Genomic DNA, 22,983 nt, shown 5'->3' on the forward strand with positions numbered 1-22,983 from the left:
GGTTTCAGTTGGATGACTGGCTTAAAATATTTAATGGCTTTATTTAAATAAATCTTATTCTGATTTTATTCTTTTTTCACATTTATCACTTGCCTAAGCTGACACAATTGGGTTCATTAGGTGTTAAAAGCGTCTTACTGGATGGACATGTTGGCATTATGCATCACAATAATTTTAGCCCTAATCATTGTAAAAAATATTAAAGTCGTATTGAGCTCAGTGAGGTTATTTGCATACAGAATTACTAATACTCTTAAATTCATATACTGATAGTCTGTGTATGGAGCATATGCTGTGAAAAAATGTACCTATTTACAGGTACTGATGCCCATACCACTCTAAATAGGGTGTGAGGGAAAACTGTGATCAGAATTTGGCAGACTTCCACTGTATCTGAAAACACCATACAGTTTGTGACGCCAGTATACTGTAAAGGAACATTATGTGTTAAAATCCTTTTGGTTCATTTCTAAAAGGCTCATCTAAAGTATGCTATACTCAGACTCAGCATTTATGATCTACTGATGTCTGCTTCCACCATCTGCTTTTGCAGAACTATTTTTACCTTAAGAAGTAGCAGCGGCTGCTACTGAGTGGCCCTTTGATGTGCAATCACAGACAAGAATAAAATTGTATAATAGGCTATAATTTCCTGTCTGATCATAAGCTCTGCTTTTTGTGCTGGGCGATTTCCTTCAAACTAATTGACAAACGCACTGGCACAGGGAGTGATGGGCTGCAGCTGCTTGTGGTTTGTCAGAAAGAAGAAAAGGAAATCTTGAGAAATATTGAGGTGTTTGTGACTTTGAGATGGATCTTCTTCTGGGAATATTCACTGTTAGAATGACGAACTTGTATTTTGTTCAAAAAAGACTATCCATTCTTTCAGGCTTTAAAATACATTTTGTAAAAGAGAAAATCACATGGAAAACTAAGTTGCTCTTTTAGCATCATTCCTTCTACCAAGGGACAATGGAAACACAGCACACAGCCCAAAATAATAACCTAATACTGGTCTACCACATTTTCTTCACCAAGCTGAAATAATTGGTCAGCACAGTCACCCTTTAAAACCAAACAAAGTTAAGAACAACTCTTCTCTTTCAAAGTGTATTGTACCTCATATGCCTCATAGAAATGATTGTGCATTTTTGTCTTCCACCCACTGCTCTAAGGTGTGCCAACCAGCACTTTTGCAAGAGACTTTGTAGAACTTTGTGATGGAGATACATTTTGGCAGCAGTGACCCATTCAACAAGAATGGATGTTAGGTGCAATCTGTTCTAGTGGCCTCTCACAACACTTCAGCTTTTCCAATGAAAAATAGCCCATGTATGGAGAATTACATGTAATCAAACACAGATTTTATTTTCTACTTGTTCAGAAATTTTAACTTCATGCCTTGCTCAGAGTTCTTTGAATTTGAATTCTGAGCTCTTGGGAAATTTTTTTGGGGGAAATGTGTTCATTTTAAGCTAATGAAATGAATTTTTTAACTTAAAAATATGTTTTAAAACAAGCAAGAAGGAACAGATTTATCCTGTCATCATCAATTCAGCTGTTATTTCACATTTTAATTTATCTGTATCTTGCTTTTGACATAGAAAATCTTTTGAATAATTTTCTTTATTTGGCATTTTCAAAATTACAGTTGCCCAGAAAATCTTTGGCTTCAGTACATGTGGCAGGGGAAACTGTTCTTCCAGGGGAATTATCACCTAACTAGATAAACAGTTTTTGTATTCTGATATTTAAGACATTTTGCTCTAGCATGACAATAAGCTAAAACTTCAGATGATGAAGCCTCCATTTTTAAATTTATGGAATTATTTTATATGGATATTCATAGTCTTTAATTTAAAAAACCTTATAATTATGTAGCTTTTTTGTGAAATATACCTCAAAATTATAAACATGCAAGCCTTGAAATATCTAAGTTCACATCATCTATGGATCTAGATGTAACCAAGAGAGAAATCATTATTTTATCTTCCTCAAAGTTGCTGATGTGTTGGACAGTAAAGGTAAATCCAAAAAAACAGATTAGCAGAGAATTGGTAAAATGGTGAGAAACTTATTCAGTACATTTATGGCACAGTATAACTCTGCGTGGTCTTCAGTATTTGCTGTGCTTATCTATAATTTATACATATATTTTCAGTCAGCTTAGAGATGGTTTAAAAAAATCCAAACAACAAAACAGAAGCAAAGTTGCTTGTATGTGAAACATCTCAGTTTTCATCCCATCTTATTCAGTTGGTATGCTGTGTACATTACCATTTTTCAGTCTCTTGAGACACCTCCTACTGTATTTTGACATTTCATTATTTGGGTTTTTAACTTTTCATTTTTGTAATAGTATTTGAGTTATGTGCCCAGTAAGCATTTTTGTGAATTGAAGCCCATACTCTTAGCAAGCTCATGTCTACATCTGCTAAGTGAATGGGATTTGACTCTGTACTGAAATAATAGCATTTGAGTTGATGGATTTAAACATAAATATATATATCTAATAATACATTTAATATATTTAAGGAGTGAGTATAAATGACTATAATGTGTAAATTTTAAACAGGCCAAATACATTTCTCTGTGTGTGTGTGATGAGACAATATAGGGAGTTTTCAGGATTCTTGTGTGACACTGAGATGTTTGAAATGGTTTTCTTTTTTCCTGCTAACTAGCAGTTTTATAGTAGGAATGTCAGAGTAATTTTAGCAGTCAGTTTGGGCCATATATTTTTTTCTCTCAAAAGTGGCTGCTGGGTATATTGTTGTGTCAAGGACTTAGAGATGCTTGTTATTTGGCTGTGAGGAAAAGTAGATGTTAAAAAAAACACCAAACAAGGGCAGGAAGAGCTTTGAAAAGCTCAAAAGGGAGAAAATTATCTTCTATATATGGTAAATCTTCAAGTTTAGATACAAGAACTTCTATTTTTACAAGTTCAGAAGAAAAGCTGGGTATGCATTCCTATGACACAATTGTAAATGTCTTTGGCTACCAATCTTTTTGCAGTTCTCTTTTGATTTAAGGGTTAAATTGTACTGCCAGCTAAGATAGTTTTACTAAAGCTAGTGTAATTACTTATGATCTTTAACTCATCTTTACATTACATCCCTAACAGATGTAATTTTGCCTTAAGAATTTAACTTGAACCCATCAGGGTAGACTCCAAGTTGCTGCAGAAATGGTGTTGCTGACACAAGGACTGTAACCCCAGGGGCCCTGGGCAGAGTGTGGAGCTCCTGGGGAAGCCAGGCAGGGACAGTCAGGGCTGGTGGTGTCCCCAGTGCCCTCCCTGGTAGTGTCTCTTCTAGCCTCTCTGCCACTGCCCTGGTTTTACTTGTGAGAAGGAGGTCTTGGAGGAGGAAAAACGATGGCCACAGTTTAAAAGGAGTAGGGTGAGGTTAGCATTTAAAGGTGAAGGGCAGGGATTGGACTGTCCCACAACATCAAAGCTTATTTTCTGCTAGTCAAGAACTATTTATCAGTAAATTGGTAAAATGGAGATACTTAAGGAAAAAAAAGAGGCAGCAGAACGTAGCCTTAAAATTAAGTTTTCAATAAAGAAAATCAATTTAATTTGCCTATCATGCTTTTTAAAACAAATCAGGACATGATTGTAACGATGCTGGTATTCCCTCTAATGGGATGAATAAAAGCAAAGATATGTGGACATTCAAAAGCTGACATTAGATCTGCAAACACCAAGGCAAGAAGCCCTGTTAGTTTTCTGTTCTCCAGAGCAGCCAGCCTCATCCTCTCCCTTCAAGCAACACATTCAGCTGTACAGCATCCAGCCATGTAGTGGTTGTACAGCCCACTGTCCTGGGCTTAACAGGGCTGTAACAATTTTTATTCCCTGGAGTTTTGACTTGGTGTTACTTGTCCTAGTTCTTGCAAAAAAAGTGAAACCAAAAGTTTCCATGTCAATAGGTAGGTATGTAGATACGTTTTCTCTGGGACTTTTGTTTTTTTGTTATGTGTGGGACTAATCTTTTTCTACACAGCCATTCCAATGATATATATGCCATTTTAATCCACATTATAATGATTTTATAAATTTTTATACTTGTTTTTTTTCTATACTGAGCATCTAACATACTTCACAAGGTGAGAAAACTCCTTCCTTAGTCAAGTGTGACAGCTGCCATATTTATCATACATTTGCTTGACTGGAACTTCAGCTGTCCAACTATGTTTCTGATATTTATATGCATGTAGCTGCTGCAAGAAAATTATATTAAATTTCATGTGGAACTGAAAATGAGTGTAACTGTTAAAATGATGGAATCTCCCTGTTGAAGTCTTCACCTTGATAGTTCCCTTTACAGCCTTAAAGCTATTGCAGTATGTCCTACTTCAGATTTTCTGACCTTCTTATGAATTTCATTGAACTCATGCTGTCTTTGCAAAAATATTGACCCATTCTTTCACAGGACAGGGGTAATTTAAAAGCTGCAAGAGTATACATTTTATTTTTAAGTGTAATACTTCCTATTAATACAGAAAGCTATAGCATATGGCTTGAAGTATGTGGAATTGAAAGACTCTTATCCATATCCGAGTACATTAAAGAACAGTATGCATCTATTTAAAATGAAACATGAATTTAGGTTGATTCTGTATCAAGGAAGTTCATGGCAGCTTGGTGCTGACATAAGCAGCCAGTAAATCAGGGCGAAAATAGCTAGGAAAATAGCATTTTTAAAGAGACTTATAAAGGAAATGCCAACATAATTGTAGAGTTGAGTTAGCTAGCTGTGCATTCCTCCAGTTTAAAGAGAATTGTAAAACTGAGTGAATTAATCACAGGAAATAATTTTCTGGACAAATTTAGCATGTCTTGGATTAAAAGGCATACTTCCTAGAACAAAATTAGGTTACTGTGAGAATTGCTGAGTTTAAACATTGCCTCACTGCAGTAGAAGAAAGCAACTGTATGTGCACATATAGCTCTGGAGGGAAAAAAGAGACTAGTGCTGAGCTCTTGTCTTTTTTATTTGCCTGTGTTCTCGGTTTGGATTACTCACTAGCATGAAGAGTCAGGAGGAAACTGTTAACCTGCCTGCTTGTTACTCAGTATTACATTCTACAGGAGTATGTGTATGGAAGTACAAACCCAGGACATCTACAGAAGAGCACTCTTCTTCAGAAGAGGCTCTTAAACCCCTGTAAAAAAAACCAAAGAAACAAAAAAAAAAAAAAAAAAAAAAAAAAAAAAAAACCAAAAAAAACCAGCTGTAAATGTATTATTGTCTCCAGCAACAACTGTAAGCAGTCACCCTTCTGAAGAAAGACCATAGGGCAGGAATAGATTATATTTCTCCATAATGTCCTTCCAACTATTTTTAACTCAAATGACAGGAGCTTTAAAATGTATTTTCCTAAAAATGAGGGAGGGGGAAAAATTGTGTGATCGTCTGTTATTTTTTACTTTTCTTGTAATTATAGGTTCCTCTTCGGCTCAGAGGAACCTATATATGACTGAAAGATGTTACTTTTGTGAGCTCAAAACCTACATATGAACTATTTATTACATACTTGTGGATATTATATTTTTGTTTCCAGTATAGAGATTACTGAGCTGCCTGAAACTTCCCATTTATTTTTCCCCTTGAGCCAAATTCATACATCGTGCATCTACCACTTATCTGGCAGAGTTTTCCAGAAGGCCTACTGCTAGTATTGTGGGCAAACATAGTGCTTTTGCCTCTTTTGAACCTAGTTCATATAAATTTAATATGATGCACCCTAAATGTTATGATGGACATGAATCTCTTGTCCCTACTCACCCTTTCTGTGCTGCTCATGACTTTGTAGAAAACTGTCATCTGGTACATATTTAGAATTTATGAATAATAATGTCTTGCTTTCCCTAAACAGTAGTTTGAATAAAAGCCTCTTGTTATTTTTATTTTAAAAGTAAATAAAACCATCAGAAATCAAAATCTTAAAATTTGAGTTTAAGATCAAGGAAGTTTTTTTTATGATATTCATTTGGTGTTAGCCAGCAGTAAAGATGTTTTCCTGAGAGTCTATTCCTTTCACCAAGGATGAGGTTTTATAGACGTTGTTTATTTTAGATTACTACATTGCTCCGTGTGACTACATCATAAAATCATTTGTTAGGTGGAGGTAATTTACAAATGATCAGAAGCAACCAAATTACTCCAGCTTAATGAGTTGCCACTTATTGCCTGTGTAGGCTCTTTTTTTGCTGTGGCTGTGAAGTTGGCTTACATTAATGTGCATTAATTTTATTTCACAAATGCAGTGATGGAGGAGACCTAATCCTTCCAGTTATCATGGCTCAGCAGTGAGTGGGAACACATTAAGTCAGGGTTAACTTCATTGCATATACCTGTCACTCTGGACCTGGTGCAAAACAAACACCAAGGCATTTTTCCAGGAAAATGTCATACCAACGCATCGATAGCTGCAATGGCAACCCACTCATCTTGAAGTAGTGTTGGAGCTGTTGATTTTCAGCCATACAGACTGAAATGTGTGTAATCATTTATTTCTCAAACACTATCTCCCTCCTTCTGTAGACAGCAGAGGTTCTGTAGTTGGATTTCCTTCTCTAAGGTGGGAATTTTTGGCAGAATGTTCAGTACAAGGGCATCAAGACTTGGGATCCTACTATCTCAACTTGGCTCCAAATTGTTGGAATTTGGCAACTTTTTGATGAAAATACATCTGTTTGAGAGTTTTCTTGGAGAGTGCTAAGGATATTTTTGCTAATTGATGAAAGGGATACTTGAATTGCTATGGGACTGATTATTCTAATGACTATGACATTTTATCACATGTTTATGTCAAGGAGAAAATCAGACAAGCCAGTTGGCCAGAGCTTCGTGACAGTGACAGCCTCCAAAGTGGTACGTGATGTAGTGGAAGTAGGGTAGAAACTAAAGTGGAAGTGAGTGAACCACCCTGCTCTCCAGTGCTCTTGGGAACTAAAGGTGTTGGGAAGGTCTTTTATTCCAGTGCAGAACCTAAATGCACAGATACGTGAAGAAAAGGACCACATCACTTCCAGGCTGCTTAAGTTGCTGTGGAAAGTTGAAGTTCAAAGAACTTTGCACAAAGTTGTTTAACCATTTGATTGGACTTTCATTAGCATGTATGAACTGATTGTGTAATACAAGCCTGACACAACTCTGAGTTATTCCTTTCCAGTCCTGACCTCATCTTGCACAGTATCTTCAACCCATATTTTTCCATTTTTTGTTTTCTTTAGTCTTTTGCTTTACTTTTCCCCCTTTTTTCAGTTCCCCTAGCACCAGGTAATAACAATAAAAAGTTGTGGAATAAGATTTAGTGCCATCCCATTATCTTGTGCTCTGCTGCTAATTTCTCAGACTGCATAAATTTTACAGTTTCATTTCTACAATTTAGGTTGTAAAAATTCCAGGCAGCAACTGATATTGACTAGGGTTTATAAAGTGTCCAAAAATGTGTCTAATATTAATTGAGTCTAAAGATTAAAAGACTAGAACAATATCTTGTATGATTGAAGATGCAGAAGCCCCAGGGATATGAAAAATATATTATATATGTTTTTATTTTATTCACTGAAATAAAAAGGATACTGGGAACAGTTATCTTCATCCTGTGCCTTGAGAGGTGATACACAGTTGTGTAGTAATAGGGAGACTTCCAGAACATTTCTACGCTACTTTATCAGGAGGCAAGTATTTTATGTTGTCTCAGTTCCTACCTTCTCTCGTTTTACTTATCCTTTCAGTGAGTTTTCCTGGTTTTAATCTGTACTAAGCTGGTTGGCTATACTGGATAAATTATTAAGCACAGTTTATGAGAAAAATTTAATACTGAAAAGGACGGGATAATACTTTCAAGTGTGAAGTAGTCTAGATGAAGGTTTTTGAGCTAAGAAGAGTTGTGTTCTCAAGTCATGTGCTGAGGAAAAGAGGATCTGATCACCACAGGCAGATATTGTCACAAGATCTTTTTTCCCCCCAGTCTTAGGAAAATAACATTTCAAAGGTCTTCTTGCCTGACCTCAGTAGAGAAAAGGCTTTAAAAAAAAAAAAAAAAAAAAAAAAAGTTTCCCATACTTTACACTGTCTTTAGATTAAACTTATGTGACATTCTTTTTTCTTTTTTTTTTTCTTTTTTTTTTTTTTTGTCCATAGGAAGAATGGGGAATTAGAACTCCTGAAGATCTTAAATTTTAAATATGTTCATTCTTTTGCCATGAATGATGCATTTACATTATAGCTTTTCTCTGGCGTGCTACAAAGCAGGATTGTGCAATTCGTTACTTTAGGAAGAAAAAGAATTGGCTATTTTATGTCAAAACTAAAAAGGAAATTTGTGTTGTGCATGCAGCAATGTAAAGCTGTCTAAAAACTTCCTTTCATTCTTGCCACAGTTCCTTCTATTGCTTTGCTTCTCTGTATCAAGACTATGCCTTCACAGTTTGTTCAGAGGCAAGGCCTAAGCTTCTCCAATATTTTACACTTGTCTTCTCCATTAAGAACTGGAAAACCTGTTGGATTAATAACAACGGGGATTACAACTTTGGAACTTTTGATATGACTTGCCAAAGAAGAGAGGCTGCTGAATCCCAAGACTCTGGAATGTAGCCTGTTGAGATTCTGGCAGGGGTCCCTTCCTCCAAGGTTTCTTCCAACCTTCACTGAAATTCTGCAACTCCCCTACACACCTGCCCCATGTACTTGTGTCTGAGTAACCCTGTTTATTTTTTTTTGATTTCTGCCTGCCAGCAGTTTAGGCCTCAGGTAAATTCTCTTATCTCCTGTTAAGTCAATATTTATTTAAATTCCAGTGGACAAACTTTATATTCTAAGTCTTTTCAACATATGTATTGTTTAAAAGAGGTCTGGAGTGTCTGCACAAGTTCACCTGTGATCTCTTGAATAACATGTGTCGTTAAGAAAATCAACTTGGTATAGATTATTTCTTTATTGAGGTGAAATGTCAAAAAGAAAATAAGTTTATTTTTCCTAAAAAGACAGCTTGAAATATTATATTAATGAAATTCTGGTTTTATTCCACAGACTGAAGGTTTGTATTCAATCTTTTTATGCTCTGTGCAAGTGAACAAAGGTCTATTCTGTTCTTTTGCATTAAAAAGAGTTGTTGGATAGCAGACTATATAATAGAATAAAAGTGCTTAAGGGCAAAATATTTATGGCTTAGATTTTTCCAGCAAGCAAATTTGGCATTTTAACATTTTTTTCCAAGTTACCTCTTCAGGCTTCTGTGCTGTGAAGTGCAAAATTATGCACTCACACTCATTTCCCATGTTTGCTTGTGGTAAGAATTGTGAGACTAACTTTCTGATAACTCATACACATTGGGAGGAGGAGTTACCTGTTGCAACTAAAAAAAATACATTTATTTGAGAGAAGGATTTGCAATTCTTGATGTCAAACTTGACTTACACTTCTAGTAAGTGTGTTTGGCTTATACTGCCTTTAAAAATAAATATGTGAATACTACAGTGCAATTATTTTAAATGGTGCTGTTTTTATACTTCTTTTATCAAGTGCCTTCCTCTTACCACCACATTTGAATTGCAGTCACTGTATCTGCTGATTTTTTTTTTTTTTCATTTCCAAAACCTAAAGCATTGACTTTTGCAAGACTAAAGAGAGAGAGGGTTATGTATTTGTTAGGAAGAGCTCTTTGGAGATACACATATATGCATTTTATGAGTGTATGTGAACATATCTATATAAATATCTTAAAATGTATATAGACATATATTTAGTCACAGTGTAACATATTAAAAAAGTATAATCCCCATTGATTTAACAATATATTTTGCTATTGGTGGGGATAATTTTATTTACAGTTGAGAATTGTGTGTTCCTGGAAAGATGGGAAATGTTCAATTGCCTTTGGCTGTAACTACTTTTTGTCATATACATCCTCCTTTGGTCTCCAAACCGTTATCAGAATAAAATTCAAATTCCACTAATTCTTCTGAACAGTCTGAATATACAACTTGCACAGTTGTCTCCAGAGCACCCTTTAATAGAAATCAAACCCCGTAATGAGATGTACTGCAGGGAGACGCATAACACACTGCAGGGCACCTGCCTAACACTGTATTGTGCAATCTTACCCTGAATTTTAGTGCATTAAGAGGGTGCTTTCAAGTACAAAACTTAAAATGTTGCATATAATTTTATTGGAATTTGGCCTTATCCCTTAAAGCCAGATCTGAATTGAAGATGTGAAATTGGAAATACTTACAACATTGGTTGTAAGTGCTTACAACTGAGAAAAACAATTGTAGCAACCTCAGCCATATTCAAAAGTTCTTAAAGGATCTGACACCTTTGGAGCTGTGTGGTAGACTGTACATTGGAAAAACAATAAGATTCCTATTTTTAGTTTTTAAAATAGTTATTTGTTTTAACTCTATATGTACTTTTGAGCTTATGCTTCTGTCAGTTAACAAAAATGCAAAGGAGTAATATCTTCAGCTAAAACATTGTAGTAGGAATAGGAAATAAATCTTTAAAAAGACTGGTTGTTGCAATCAATACCCAGGTAGTTTAGGTGACAGGTATAATTGATATAAATGATTTTTTGTTTTGTATTGAGTTTTGCTAATTCCTTTGCTTCCTGCCTGTGAAGGTATTGGTCGAAGCAGTCCACTGGGAACATGTCTACTGTACATACAACCTCTGTGACTGATATGGATGTAATGAGGTTTTTTTCTTGTTTCATAGGTTTTGCAGTCATTCCCCTGACCAAGGGCTCAACAAGCACATTCAGGCTTCTTATGAAAAACAGCTCTGCCAGCTGAATGGCAGGAAGCTTATGAGTCTGTTTGCCTGGGTTCTCCGGGTGTATAAACCAGTTGCTGCAGCTCTAAAAACGATATGACTGGTGCAGTAGTGATTTTCTGCACTGAAGGTGGATGCTGACAGGAGTTATGTACTGCAGATATTTTACTGAACTCTGAAAAGACTGTGCTGTAATACAACATTCCCAGATACAGAATTCAGTGGTTCTGATTTCTTCTAGCGTGTGATTTCTTCTCCATCATTATCTTGTATAGAATTATATTTGTAGGAAACCAGTCTGTATGACTGTGTTTTACCTTGTAACAAGGAATTGTTTTCCCTTGTTTAATATATTTTGGCTCCAGAGCATACCTCAGTTTCCTGCATTTATTTATGTGTTGAGGCACAGAAAATGCATGTGCCCTGTGCCTGTGAAGGTTAGGACTGAACTTAAAATCTGTTGTACCAGGCAGTGACTACTTGGACAGCTGCCTAGCTGGTTTCTTTTGATTCTAAATGCTCTATGTAGTTTCTAATACTGCCAAGGGGAAACACGTGGGTTTTATGTATTGGTCATTAACTATTCCGTGAGGGGGTTAAAAATACCACACTGGAGTATTAATAGCTTTTCTCTGAAAATAGTAAATGCTTCCTATAATTGAAGAGTAAGCCTCTTGCTGTCATTCTAGTAAAATATGTCATGAGAAATCCTTGCATAAAAACATCTTTTGCTCTTGTTCAGTGTTTGTCAGGTTCAACTCCAGCCATGGCTTCCCCGTGGAGGTTGGTTCAGATTCCAGCATCCTCCAGCTGAAGGAGGCAGTTGCCCAGCGACAGGGAGTTCCAGCTGACCAGCTGCGGGTGATTTTTGCAGGGAGGGAGCTCAACAATGACTTGACACTGCAGGTAAGAATCCTTTGGTAGCTTCTTGCCTGGACTGCTGCCAGCTACACTGCCTCTGCCTCTAATGCTGCCAATCTGATGTTCATGCCTGAGATCTAATAAAATAAATAGTGCCTGGGGATTCCGTGAACTTTACTCCACACTGCTTCATTAATTCTGACCTTCTTAATTATGCATTAAAACAGCAAGCAGGAAGGGTAGGGAAAGAGAGAATACGAGAGAGAGAGCACGAGAGAGGGCTGTGCCTAGTGAATAAATGTTTACTGACTACAGAAGCAAGCCATGCACAATTTCTGTATCTGTTCAATTTCTATCTTACTTATTCCATTTGAATCTTAATGAAGAAGGATGTGAATAAATTGCTCTAAATCAGGCTGCACAGTCATCACATTTTATAGAATTTGTAACCCAATTGTGACCCCTGGAGGATAGCTACATGGCTGCTGCTGTGCCGTGTGCTGCTGTGCCTGCACAGGTGTGTGATGCTGGAGGGGTGGTTCCAGATCAGAAAGCCCACAAAAGTGTTCTCCAAACCACTGAACTCGTAAATGTGTGAAGCTAAAAGAGGTGCAAGGGAGCACAGAAGAGCAGCTATAAGTAGGTATCTGAATTTCAGCTCCTGAAGATTAGCAAACTGTTCTCTTCAATAAATGCTGCTCATCTGTAGTGAGAAGTAAGAAGCAATGAAAGATAAGTTCAAGTTGCTCTTTGCTACTGCTACCAGTGCAGCTGCATTTGCTTTATAAATAGTTTTGTTTACCCTGTGTGTGCATTTGGCAGTTCACTCCAATAGCCAGGGTTTAGCATAAGATCACACATTTAGGACAACTGGGAAACTGGGGGGAACCTAACTGGCCTTTCAGCATAGTGCAAATACTGATTCAATGAAATTGCCATCCTTCTACAGTGGTATCAAAGAGCTGTAGATACAACCTGTAGTAATGCAGGTGATTGCATAAAAGATCCCTCACATGCAGAACTATTCAGATTAATTTGTAGTCATGTTTCAGACATATTGTTGTACTCGGAATGGCTGCTAATAGTGCTTTCTGAGTACAGAAAGTCACTACGGTATTGATGACCTATCACTGTTTCTTCTTGGGTATGGTATTTGTTGCTTTGCGAAGGGCTTTAGGGAATTCCAGCACACAAAGGAAGGTGTAGAAATGTGAATTGCTGTCAGTCTCCAGTGCATCAGCTGTGAATAGCGTTGATGCATACCTGCAGTGTGCTCCACATACCTGTGAAAACATATATATAAAAGTGTAAGAATAAAAAAAGTCATGTGATTTCAGAAGCTGTCAGTTGCCAGTTGCTAGACTGGAGTGTCTCTGTTGTTCTGTCAGAAGCTTCTGAACTACTTCGCTTTTCCTGGCAAACTGCAGGTGTTGGTATTACTGCCATTTTGTGTCAGCATGAATCATAGATTTTCAGCCCAGTTTGACACTTGCAACCAAGTTTGTTGTTGGCTACAGCATACAGTCTGTTGCCAGGGTAAATTAAAAACGGTGTTCCGGATATATATGGACTTCTTGATCGTGTAATTTCCTTGTTTTGTCATAATTATCATGTCTAGTCAAGAATTCCTATTATTTAGTAAACTGGATCTAGATTCATTGCTTAGAGTCTTGGTTTCTAAATCAGATAGGAAATTCAAAAGCTGTTTCAGATGGTACAATTCATACTTCTGTGTTTAGGTGTCTTAAATATTGCATTGATTAAGATAATCAACATGTATCAACTTTACTTTTATTCTAGATATTTGAATGCATTCTTCTTTGCTGCTGTGATTCCTTTTTTTTTCCCTTTTAATTGTGTATATTATTTCATCTTGGAAATTTGTCAATGCAAGAAGAAGAGATGAGTATTTGAGGTGTTTGGGTTCCTGTGGTAAGCTGTCTGGGTTTTTTGCAGAAGCTAATAAAAACTTGTGTGCTAGTGAAATACTAACTGCTGACATTTATGTAGCATATCTAGTGTCAGAGTTATCATCAAATATGAGCAAATTAACTAACTCTTGTTTTCTAGATCAGTGGATTTGGATGTAAAATAATCAGCTGATGCTTTAAATTATTTCATTTTACAATAGCATAAAATTTCTGGTAAAATAATTTTGTCCTTCTATTTTTTGTAAATTACTTTTGAACTTATTTGCCCAAGGTATTGTGGAAGAATCTAGAGGTCAGGAAAAAGAACTGATGGTATTTCAGATAATGAGATTATAGAGGACATGAGAAAAGCTGCATTAATTGCAGGAGTATGGGTCAGGGATATAGGAAATACTCCAGGACAGCAAACTGTATTGGTTTCACAGGTCACAGAACAATTAGATTTGGCTTGGCAGCTACCTTAGAATCTCAGGCAGCCAATACAAAACATAACTGAGAATGTGAAAGCTGTGTTTGTTTTCCTGTTTGGAGAGAAGGAAAAATCATTCCTTGAAGGTGAGACTTGTAAAAAATAAATGAAGCTGAAATGGACAGATGTTAAAGAGAAATTATTATTAGAAAGAAAGTGCCAAGTCAAGATCTTAAATAACTAATTTAATATCAACAGCAACAGTAAAATTTTTGTAGGAGGGATAGAAGTGAAATATGTGTGGAGACATTATTTTGGTACCACAGATATGTGTTTTTTCCTTGAAAAAAGAAAAGATTAGACACTGATTCCACTGTACACAGGGGAGATCAGTATCTGAGCTAGTGACTAAGGGACAAGTAGTGAAATTAGAGCCATGGTAAGCAAAGATTGGTAATGACTGGATGAATGAGACCTGCAAATTTGAATCTCATAAGAAGGAATTAGAGCAATAAGCTGATTCCTGAAAGCCTAGCAAACAGTGTCGCTTCAGTGTGCTAAACATTCCGAAGAATGATGAAGAGCTCCCTGCTGATTACAGTTCACTTTGGAATGAGTAGAAGTAATTAATTAATATAGACCCCAAAATAGGAATTCTTTCAAGATTGTCATGAGTATGGAAGAACAGTGGAAAGATCTTCCTGTAGCAGTCCTAAGATGGAAAGAAGAACAGAACCATAACAGAGTCACCAACAGAATAAACAGGAGATAACTGCATATCAGGGACCTTGAAGTGTTCTAACAGGAGGTGACTGCTTATAGTATTGTCATTGCCTCAGAGAATTACAAAATTAGTTAACAAAGCTTCTGGTAGTAAAGTCTGTAGTATGTTTTGATAAACAATCTTGCTCAATGCAGGCAATTTAAAAGTTACTACTGATAATAGCAGTAGTATTATATTAGTACAGACTTCCTGTTTCTTGGAAAACTCAGAGTCCCCTTGTGTAAAGGAGTTCTTTGCAAACAGTTTGCAGGAGAGATTCCCTTCCTTGCAGACCTTATAGAGTAAATGAATAAAGCAGACAAATGATGTGATGGGAATCAGTAGCTTAGCTTGTCCTCAGTCAGGGGATAGAATTACAACTTGTTTCTCAATTCTGTACCGTTTATTTTTGACGGTGTTACCTCTATAAGGTAAAGCTAGAAAATACTGTTTTTTGAAATAGAAAAAGACTAAGCATGTGTTAAGTAGCAGGACTTGTTAGTTTTGTGCTAACAGCTGTGCTCCCCTGAGACATCTTCTGAGTCAGTGTTAGCTTGCATTTGACTACAGCATAGGCTTGAGGCTTGGAGCTTAGGTTTCATGTGAATTTGGCTTTGACTGCATCCATCCATATAGGTGCTTGCCTAAAATAATTTATAGATACATTCAAGAAACAACAAAGCGTGACTAGAAGATATTGATAAATACTGGGAGCTCATAAACATAACTGAAAATGAGTAAAAAGGAATGGCACAACTGCAGTGGCAACACAGATGATCATCTATGCAGAGGAGGGAAAAAAGAAGTGATGAGGAGAAATGGTGCTGTCTTTTAGCAGGAACAGGTATTTGAATAATGGAATATTGCATTTCATTGAAGAAGGACCTAGTGAACATAAAGGTATAGCAACCTTCTTGCTCTCTAAGCACAGCCCAGTACAACAGAGCTTCCAGCAGTTCTTATATTGCCTTGTTTCATTTTAATGAGGGTTCAAAGAAGAAACCAGGTGACAGAGCAAAATGTGTCCCTAACCAGGAAAAAAACCCTATGTGTAATTATAAAGTACTGAATGCTAAGATTAGATTGGGTCTTTTGACACAGTTACTGCCTTGTGCTACAGTTTTATATATAGGATACCAAATCACTCACAGAAACAACTTTGATACTCAGCAGGTTTTGTGGGTTACAGAATACTGTTAAGCCAACATTTGCATACTTAAATGCTGTTTGTAGAGAATTGCCCATAGACAAACTGACTAAATCAATAATCATATGTGAAATTCAAAGAGAAAAAATAATTTTATGTGTGTGCATGTTTAAATCAGTATTTTTTGTCAATATTTGATTGATCTGTGAGTCTTCTTTTTTCTTGTAAAGCTGGAAGAGATGTGTGTTGTATTTCAAAACAGGAAAAGCTAGCTGAGTTATACTTAGGTATATTATAGTAACAAGGAAATCTAGAGATGCTACATCTGTGTTGCCAGGTAATGTGGACTTGGCAAAATTAGAGGATGGCAGTACTGTTCACTCTTGGTTTTCCTGGGTTTTTTTTCCCTGTTCACACTTTTGACAGCTGCAGACTCACTGTGACAACAGAGATGTCTTGAATAAATGTTTCCAAGACTTATGTTGGGCCCGATGATATTACACACTCACAATGCATGTGGAAAGTACCACAGAGCCATATTTACTGTAATATTAAGTCAGGGCTAGCTTGGGTCTCCAGATTTTCCATATTGTTACTTTCTGAAGTATTTTCCATATTTCAACATTCGAAAGAATGTTGAAGTGTGGCTTTAACCTGCTACGGCCTCAAGCAGCTGGAAAGCCCAGCTAGAGCTGCCCTTGCAGAGACCGTACCTGCCATATGGACGGGTGTTCCAGGGCTATGGCGTTTGCCTCCCTGCTAGTGCTGAGCGCTCCGGCATGAGTACACAGCTTTAGTAGCTTCCCACTGAGAGGAAACGAAGGGACAAGAGAGGCACACTTTGCCAGCGAGGCTGAGAACTTTTATTTCCCGCGTGGTCACAGCGGTGGTCGGAGCAACTGTTCCCAGTGCAGTGCAAGGCAAAATGGCCCCGGGACAAAGAAAGCATTGGGTTAAATTGGGGGCAGGCGGACAGGGGTGGAAAACCCCCTTGCCCAATAGGGACAGACAACAGGGGAGTGACATAGAACATAACGACCTATGGGAACATAACAGAGGTGGGTACAGTGTTCTGGGACAAATAGGAATGCAAAGGTGGGGTGACTGACACAGAACTTTCTGTGAAGAAGTAGGGAGTGGTTACAAGATTGACATGTAAGAGCTCCTGTGGTAGACAGCTTGGAGCAAACCAATGTAAGGGAAAATAGGGGTACAGAGAATTAACCTAACTAACATTTATTAAAACCCCTAACTAAACCAACCCAGCCTACAACATTGAAGAGCTCCCTGCTGATTACAGTTCATTTTGGAATGACTAGAAGTAATTAATTCATTAGACCCAAAAATAGGAGTTCTTTCAGAAGGTTGTCATGAGTACGGAATAGTGGAAAGATCTTCCTGTAAAATTGTGTAAAGTTAAGAAAGAGGATACATTGCTCATAATTTTTCTGGCAGATCAAGACCTAATTGCATTTATAGATGAGACCTTCAATCCCAGAAACACATTTCCATTCTGCTTTTAAATGTATTTGTGTTGTATTCTTTTTATGCTAAGTTTTTCCTGAAATTAGAAGATTATGAAAAATATTTAAATATATCTAAATGAGGGGTAAACGCGGCGTCTTGCTGTGTTTTCCCGGTCTCCGGGCAGCTCCGGCACCTAGAGCGGTACCGCCTCTCTCCGGGACCCAGGATCACCGCGTGTTTCCGGACTCGGCCACGTGCCGCAGTCCAGGCGGGGTTGGCAGCAGATTCTCGCCACTACGAGCGAGAGACATCAGTAAAGAGTGAAGGAACGTCTGTATGCCCCATGCGTGGAAGGCTGAAAGTCCTTTATTGCCGCGAGGAGCTGCGCTGAGGCACCACAACCCGCTCCCAGCTGGCACGTGAGGAAAACGGCTGTGAGCACTCCGAGGCATGGGATTATATCGGGGACGGGGTGAGGAGAGCAGGGGCCCTCCCGCCCAATGGGGGCAGGCACCGTGGTGATGATGTGGACCACAGTGCCTAATGGGCATGCGGCTGGGGCACACCCCGGGCTCTGGGGCAGACGGGGTTGGGAGATCGGAGTGACGGGCACCAAACTCTCCGGGCAGGACAGTGAGTGGTCACAGGAGTGAGAGCGGAAGCTCCAACAGTCAGGGACCTGGAGCGAACAGCCGCGAGAGGGGAAGAGACACGGGGTGCGCGGGGGTACACAGATCATGGCTAGCTAACAGATCAGAACCCCTAACATAAACCCCAAACTGCGATGCAACATATCACTGGTTTTTAATATGTAATGAATAACGACGGCTTAGTCTTCTTTGCTGCTTGTCTGGTTGCTGCTTCTTCACTCAGCTTCTGCTGCAGCAACGGCTGCCCTTTGCAGATGGAGAGGGCCAGCTGCAATGATGCTGGGGGTGGTTTTTTTGTCCCTGAGTGTTTGGGTGTAGGGGAACTGGGAAAACTTTATTACAACACATGGACTGGGGACACACACAGACTGGGGTAATTGGAAGGGTTTTTCTGCGGCTCTGGGGGAAGAAATTTTTCCTTTTAGAGAGATGCAGCATTTTTCCTGTTCTCCTTGCATTGCCTGCAGTTTGATGCCATCCCCCAATTGGTGGGGTCATCTGCTGCTCCCACAGGCACTTTGATGTTGTAACTCACCACCTGCACAACTTGATAAATCACAGTCCCCCTTGAGGTGCTGTGACCTGCCTTATTTCTGTCCTCACTCGAGGCAGATGCACGTTCGGGTTGCAGTTTTTTGGGAAAGTGGGGTCTCCCTCCCCTCTCCCCCCTCCTGCTGTCCCTGGGGATGCCCTCCCCAAAAATGGACACTGGATTACAAAATGTTCTTTCTGTTCACAGTGGAAGCATTGGCATTTCAATGGAGGTTGCCTCGGAACAGTGTTCTTTGGAGGCACGGCATTCACAGCAACCACGTGGTTTCTGGGCTTTTCAGGGATCTCAAGCTGTGTGTCAGCATTCATGGATGTCGTTTCTGGGATGAACTTGTCCTGGACCTCTGATCCCTCTACATGTCTCTCAATTGTCCCTTTGACCCGATCAGTGGAATCTGCAAAATGCTCAGAAACCAGCTCCTGCCCCCCCTTCCCACTGCTTCCCTCCCTCCCGGCTCTCCGGGAACCATGGGAATGCAGAAATGGGGGCTCTTGCTCCCCCCTCCCTCCTCTTCCCCCCCACCCGGATCTGTGGGGCCCAAGGGAAGATGAAGGTAGAGGTTCCTGCTCCTCCCTCCCCCCTCTTCCTAAACCCCAAACCGCGATGCAACAAGTAAATTCTCTTCAAGTAGTTTGAAAATTTCAAAAAGGGAATGGGCCATTTGTGTTGGGGGCTACAGATTCTAATATGGCCTTGAAATTTTCTATGTCATTCTTGATTCTTCTGACATTTTTTAATGTGATTTTGTTGACCTGCTGATGATTGATTAAACTGTGACAGAGTTTTCATTGCAAACTTTCTTCAGTGTGCACTCACTACAAATGTGGTCTTAATTTCTAGGTGTATCTAGGTTTTGGTACCTAGATGAATTCTGTGTTTTCTGCTAAATCTGGTTCAAGGATCCCTGGAATAGGGAGGCTGGTGCCACTGTTCTCATAGGAGTCTTACTGACTCATAATATTTCTGTATGACCTATTCTGCTCTTTTAGATTAATTTCCAATTTTCTTAATATAAGTTTATTTTGTTTCCCTCTTTGCTGACAGTTTAAGTAATTTGTGAATCAATTGAATTAATTTTTATTCCATGGATGGTTGTTATTACTTTCTTTATGTGCAAACATGTTCAGGCAACAGATGAATTTTACTTAAAATTAATTTCTTGTAGGCTGTTAAAATTCACTGTATTGAGGCCATTAAGTGAATTTTATGAAATATATTTTTGAAAGAGCAGTTGCTTTGTGTGGGTCTGATAGAGAAACTGCAATACTGCTTGCATGAAATGCATTATGCTGATAAGAAACTCCTCTGGCAAAACACTCTAGTTATTTTCAGGACATATATAGCATTTCAGAACAAAATTATCTTGAAAATTGCCCCAATATTAGATGTGCCTTTTGTTTTCCACCTACATACTTGCATTAGGCAGACACTTGTTGAGTCTTTTCCCCTTGTCATGAGTATAACTCAATTCATATGTTTACAATTCTGTCCATTTTATCATTTGGATCCATCTTTAGGTTGCAGGAGAGAAAATGTGAAAGCAAAAACTTTAAAAAGCAGTAGTTGTTAATGTGGTGGCAGTGAGTAATAACTTTTATGAGTCTCTAAATCATGACCGTAAAAGAAAGGTCAGCCCACATCTTTCATTCATCACCTTTCTAAATTGCTTTGTTGAAAAAATGTTTAGCATACAGAGCATCATTACCAAAAACTGTAGTTGAATAAGCAGAAGGTGAAGGACAGTAGGGATATTTTCTACCTTCTTCCTTTCTTTTCCTCAAAGAAAAACATGGTATTCATTGTTTTAAGAGATTACATTTATAAGGAAGTATCAATAGAGACTATGTACTTCATAATTCAGAACTGAACTAGAACAATAATTTGCAAATATTTGTATTGTCTCAAAAAAGGAAGCAAAGATTAGGACTTGATTAACACTTTACATAGTGAAATTACTGGATTAAGAAATGGGAAATTGTGGCAGAGTATCTGTGAATTCTTTTTTAACATTGAAAATGTCTCAGGAAAATAAAATTGTAAAGGAAGAATGGAAGGTGTTGGAATTTTTTTAGAAATAGCAGGTAGCATACCAAATATACCTCCTCAATGGAAAGGTGGGATGTAGTTCCTTGCCATTATTTCTTGGGTTTGTTTTAATTCTACTTATCTAAATATTTATGGCTCTGATTCTCTGAAATATCATCTGTAATACATTTATATTTGTAATTATCAAGGTCATACAGCTACTTAATTAACCATTCTGGGTTTCCCTATTTTCTTTTTCTTTTTCAAGATTCTATACTAATTGTCATTGAACATGTTGGAGGGAAACTTGAATGTTTCATATCTGGTTACAGTTTTCATCGCAGATGAACCTCCATACTCTAGGGAATGCAGAATTATTCCTGTGAGGCATGGCTTTTATGGGTTATGGGAGAAAAAAAAAAAACAGAGTTGCATTATGACAGCAAAGGCCCCATGAAAGTAAATAAAATTGGTCATCCTAAGGAAAATAACACCAGTACAGGCTCAAAGAGAAAGAAGACAATTATTTTAGGAGGTACTGAAGCAAAAGTACGTATGTAATTCCTTATGTATCATTGGAGCAACACTCAATGCATTTACAATTCCAAGAAGCTTTCTTATGCACTCTAAAAGCCTTTTGAAAAAATGAAAGTAAAGTGTTTTATAAAAATCAGTAATAAAAAATACAGTAGAGCAATTCAATTTTGTCTCCTCATTTAGACTAAATAAAGTAGTAAAAGTACCTGTTCCTCAAATGAATCATTTTCCTCATATACAGACCAGGTTGTTAGTTCATTTTATTCAGGTAAAACTTTGGCTCCTTTGATTTAGTGAAAATTATACCACTGATTTTCCATGAGCCAGTATTCTCCCTCTCGTTTTCTCTCCCTGTCATTTTCCCTCTCACTTATTCTCTCCCTCTTCTTCTCTCTCTCCCTTTTTCTCTTACAAACACACAAAATCCTTACTGTCCTGGGGAAGCTTCTCAGCTAGTATGAAATGATAGACCTTCCATCCATAGAGGTTATGGGTGTGATTCCCATTCCTGTGGAGTCCAGTTTTCAGTGCTGTTCCTGAATGAATTGATCAGTGTTTTCTTCACTTGTATTGCTTTTCTTATTATTAGTTTCCCACAGTTCAAGCCACTTTTCCTGCTTCCATTTCTGCTTTTCCCAATCAATACCAGGACTTTGAAATGCTGTTCCCATCCAACATCTGTTGCCTATTAAACCAGTTTAGGGAAATTTGTCCTTTCTTATGCAATCTCAGAAATAACGGGGAGAGAATGACAAAACAAAATTGCCTTGTGGATCTACTCTATCTGCCAATGAGTGGAAATTTCCTTCTACCCATGGTTTCTGTCTTTTATTGGGTGATATGCTTCTGTATCATCTGGTGACCTTCTTGTTTCCTGACCCCTTTTATGAAACCAAGATATCTATGTGTGCTAATGTATAGAAGGTCATCACCTTATTTTAGGTAATTTTGAAAAGGTGAGTAAATGTTGGCAGATTTGGGGCGATGAGGTTAAACTTCTCATGAAAAGATGTAAAAAAAACCCCAATCTTCTAGTTTTATGGTAGAATTAATACCAAAAAAGAGATACTAATAATGAAACAACTTTAAACTGCAAAAACATTTCTAATACAGTTTTTCCCTATTAACTATTAGACATAAAACAGTACGATGGAAGCATATATAAGTTTTATTGACGTATATTTGGTATGCATAATATACCAGAGCTCTGACTTCATGATTTGTTTCTTATGCAGCTCATCCCAAATTATCCTATAAAATATTTTTACTGTGCTACCTTGCCATCTTTAACATAGCAATCTATTCATTTGTATCTTTCATGGTATGCAGCAAATTGTGTGTACAAAACAAATAAATGTATGCAAGTATGTTTAAGGAAAGAAAATAGTAGCTGCTCACCTCTTTAACCGATATCATATAACCTTTATTCCTGCCTTATTTTCATTACCCTAGGTGGTAATTTTGGGTCTTTGTTTACTATTTATCTTGCAGCAGTGTGTTTATTACTCCAGTTTAAGCATGTCTAATTTAAAGTGTCAGCGCTTTAGGAAAGGAAGAAACAATCCAATTTTAAAGCATCTTAATGTTTCTATTGTCAGAACCTTATAGCAAAAATGTTTCAAAGACCATAAATAACAATAAATAAAGTTACCAGTTGAATATTTATCATTCAAAACATTATTCTTTATGAAATTGTCCCTTCTTTATAAATAGTTAAAACTACAGTGCCTTTCTTCTGAATGTACTAAGATGTTTACCTTTATAATATTAGTATAATTTTTGTCTCTGGTCACTAAGTAGTAGTGGAAACTTTTGTTAGTTTTCTAAAAATATTTTTATCACTTTTT

The 22,983-nt window shown here is 37.6% G+C and overlaps 1 protein-coding gene across 2 annotated transcripts in view; it reads left to right on the forward strand.

The window, feature by feature from the left end:
* The window catches only part of PRKN (parkin RBR E3 ubiquitin protein ligase), a 683,121-nt gene that overhangs the window by 114,875 nt on the left and 545,263 nt on the right, over positions 1–22,983 (forward strand). For both annotated transcript variants that reach the window (XM_068185226.1, XM_068185225.1), the window contains exon 2: positions 11,536–11,699. In XM_068185226.1, coding sequence (XP_068041327.1) covers positions 11,536–11,699 — 164 coding nt within the window. The remainder of the gene's footprint in view (positions 1–11,535; positions 11,700–22,983) is intronic.

This window comes from Anomalospiza imberbis, chromosome 3 (genome assembly GCF_031753505.1).
Source record: "Anomalospiza imberbis isolate Cuckoo-Finch-1a 21T00152 chromosome 3, ASM3175350v1, whole genome shotgun sequence".
Lineage (NCBI taxonomy): Eukaryota > Metazoa > Chordata > Aves > Passeriformes > Viduidae > Anomalospiza > Anomalospiza imberbis.